The following is a 3,353-nucleotide window of genomic DNA, read 5'->3' as shown; positions in this document are numbered from 1 at the left end:
CTACACCAAAGAACTCATTTGGGAGTGAAATCCTGTGAATATAATCATGAAGATAAACTCATTTCATGTCAGAATTGTAATCAAGTAGATAGAACTAATACTAGAGGCACAAAGCATGACTATCATCAATGGGGTAAAGCCTTTGCATGTCCCAGTTATCTTCAAATACATGGAAGAATTCATACTGAAGAGAAACCCTATGAATGTAATCAATGTGGTAGAGCCTTTACATGCCACAATACTCTTCAAATTCATGAAAGAATTCATACTGGAGAGAAACCCTATAAATGTAACCAGTGTGGTAAAACCTTTGCATGTAAGAGGTATCTTCAAATCCATGAAAGAATTCATACTGGAGAGAAACCCTATAAATGTAATCAATGTGGTAAAGCATTTGCATGCAATAGTTATCTTCAAATCCATGAAAGAATTCATACTGGAGAGAAACCCTATAAATGTAGTCAATGTGGTAAAGCCTTTGCATGCAATAGTTATCTTCAAATGCATGAAAGAATTCATACTGGAGAGAAACCCTATAAATGTAATCAGTGTGGTAAGGCCTTTGCATGTAACAGTAATCTTCAAAAGCATGAAAGGACACATACTGGAGAGAAACCTTATAAATGTAATCAATGTGGTAAAGCCTTTACATGTCATAGTACTCTTCAAATCCATGAAAGAATTCATACTGGAGAGAAACCCTATAAATGTAATCAATGTGGTAAAGCTTTTGCACGTAAAAGATATCTTCAAATCCATGAAAGAATTCATACTGGTGAGAAACCCTATGAGTGTAATCAATGTGGTAAAGCCTTTGCGTATAGCAGTAGTCTTAACAAGCATGAAAGAACTCATACTGGAGAGAAACCCTTTGAATGTAATCAGTGTGGTATAGCCTTTGCATGTCTCAGTACTCTTCAAAAGCATGAAGGAATTCATACTGAAAAAATTCCCCAGCAATCTAAGAAATGAAGTGTAGCCTTGTGTACTACATTCATTTTCCTTGCTGAGTTTTCTCAGTGGTATTTGATGAAGATTAGTAGAACCATTTTTCATTAAAATATTGTCTCCTTTTCAAATTTTAGACATATGTCACTCCAACATAGAAATACCAGACAATTTGGGTAATAAAATCTATTTGTGAATGAAAATATTTATGTTGTCATTATTTTTTGGATTATATTAGTTCATCCTAAGGCCTAAAGTTTGTCCTAACACTCTCAGAAACACAGGTAAATGCAGAGAATTGTCTCAGGGAGTAAATATTGTTTCTTTTAAGGTTGAAGACCTGAGTTCATTCTTTTGGACATCCACGTTATTCATTCAGTTTTTCTCTGAATACTACACTTGGTTTGTATGCACACCCACACACCAGTACATAATACAAATATTGTTGAAACTGAAATAAGGGCCAGTGAGTTGACTCTCTAGTTTAGGGCTCTTGCTGCCAAACTTAACTAGCTGAGTTTGAGATCTAGTACTTACATAGATGGACTACAAAATCAACACTTCCAAGTTGTACTGTAACTGGCACATGCATGCCATCGCAGAGGTAGATACACACAGTTAAAAAGTCTAAAAGAGATGAAATTAACAAAGAAATTAATAAAAAATAATGGGAGCATAGATCACAGTTTATTAGTTGTAATTAATTCATTTTAAAATTACAAGCAACACTACTGTTCAAAATAATTACTGTTCCTGTATAAGTATTTTTTTAAAATGATCTATCTATCTATCTATCTATCTATCTATCTATCTATCTATCTATTTAGTGTATGTGTCTTCAGACACACCAGAAGAGGGCATTAGATCTCATTACAGATGGTTGTGAGCCACCATGTGGTTGCTGGGAATTGAACTCTGGTCCTCTGGAAGAGCAGCTGGTACTCTTAACCACTGAGCCATCTCTCCAGCCCCCTATTTAAGTCTTATCATTTTGTTCTCTGATTCATAGATAGTTCATTTAAAAAATATATCTCAACTGGATGGAATGGTGTACACATGTAATCCTAGCACTTGTGTGAGAGAGGCTAATGATCTCTCTGAATTTGAGGCTAGCCTGGTCCACATGGTCATAGCTACACAGAGAGTTCCTTTCTCCAAAACAACCAAAATGGAAAACCAACAAAAGGGGTTGAGGAAGATGACTCAGCTAATAACCTGGCCCTCTTGGGACCCAGTTCAATTTCCTGCTCTCACATGGAAAGTTAGAACTGGTTTGTACCTCCATTTCCCGAGGTTCCAACATCCTCCCAGAGATATTCATGCAGGCAAAATACCTATGCATGTAAAAGGAAAATAATCACTTTTAAAGAATGTATATCACATTATGGAACTTTAAACATAATCTGGACTCATCTCTACCTAAGTAAGTCATTGTCTTGACTCATATCAAGAGAACTGTGTAAACTGTGCAGAGTTCATTCACAGTGATAGATACGAGATTTTCATCACCTGCAGGTGATAGAAGATGAAAAGAGTAACTGGGCATCTTCATCTTCTCATTATAATAACATATGTGGAGGCCTAAGGTTGGACTCAGTAGTACTGCTGCTATTGTGTACCCAGGTTTTGATCCTAGCATTCTCATCAGATGGCTAAGATGTATTTTTTAATCCTAGGGCAAAAAGTTCCGAATAACTTTTCTGCCTTTCTTAGGTATGCTAATGGTGTAGACATGTGTGTGTGTGTGTGTGTGTGTGTGTGTGTGTGTGTGAGTGACTCCATATATTAAAAAGGGTTTTTGGGCTGGAGAGATGGCTTAGCAGTTAAGAGCACTGACTACTCTTCCAGAGGTCCTGAATTCAATTTCCAGCTCACAACCATCTGTAATAGGATCTGATGCCTTCTTCTGGTGTGTCTGAAGACAGCTACAGAGTATTCACATCCATAAAATAAATAAATCTTTTTTTTAAAAATGGCTTTCTTCATGTCTATGTTACTTTTTTAAAATAAAATGAATTCATATGCATTGCTGGGACATGATCTAGGAATCAGGATATGTGAATTCTGAATCCTTGTGAGAATACTCCAAGAAAACCCTCACTAAGGTTAGGGTTTTACTGTTGTGAACAAACACCATGACCAAGGTAAGTCTTATAAAGGACAACATTTAATTGGGGCTGACTTACAGGTTCAGTCCATTTCATCAAGGTGGGAGCATGGCAGCATCTAGACAGGCATGGTGCGGGCAGAGCTGAGTTCTACATCTTCATCCGAAGGCTGCTAGTGGAGGACTGACGTCCGGCAGCTAGGATGAGGGTCTTAAGCCCATGCCTACAGTGACACACCTACTCCAACAAGGCCACACCTCCTAATAGTGCCCACTCCCTGGACCAAGTAGATACAAA

The 3,353-nt window shown here is 37.3% G+C and overlaps 1 protein-coding gene across 1 annotated transcript; it reads left to right on the top strand.

The window, feature by feature from the left end:
- Nucleotides 1–1,104, top strand: LOC110336066 (zinc finger protein 239-like; the record flags this gene model as incomplete). Its single annotated transcript, XM_021218478.2, has 1 exon — nucleotides 1–1,104. A coding segment is annotated over one exon (972 nt), but the record flags the coding sequence as incomplete, so codon positions are not given.
- Between the last annotated feature and the right edge of the window lie 2,249 nt (nucleotides 1,105–3,353).

The sequence above is a fragment of the Mus pahari genome, chromosome 18, assembly GCF_900095145.1.
Source record: "Mus pahari chromosome 18, PAHARI_EIJ_v1.1, whole genome shotgun sequence".
Taxonomy (NCBI): domain Eukaryota; kingdom Metazoa; phylum Chordata; class Mammalia; order Rodentia; family Muridae; genus Mus; species Mus pahari.
This window is presented reverse-complemented; position numbering and strand designations above follow the sequence as displayed.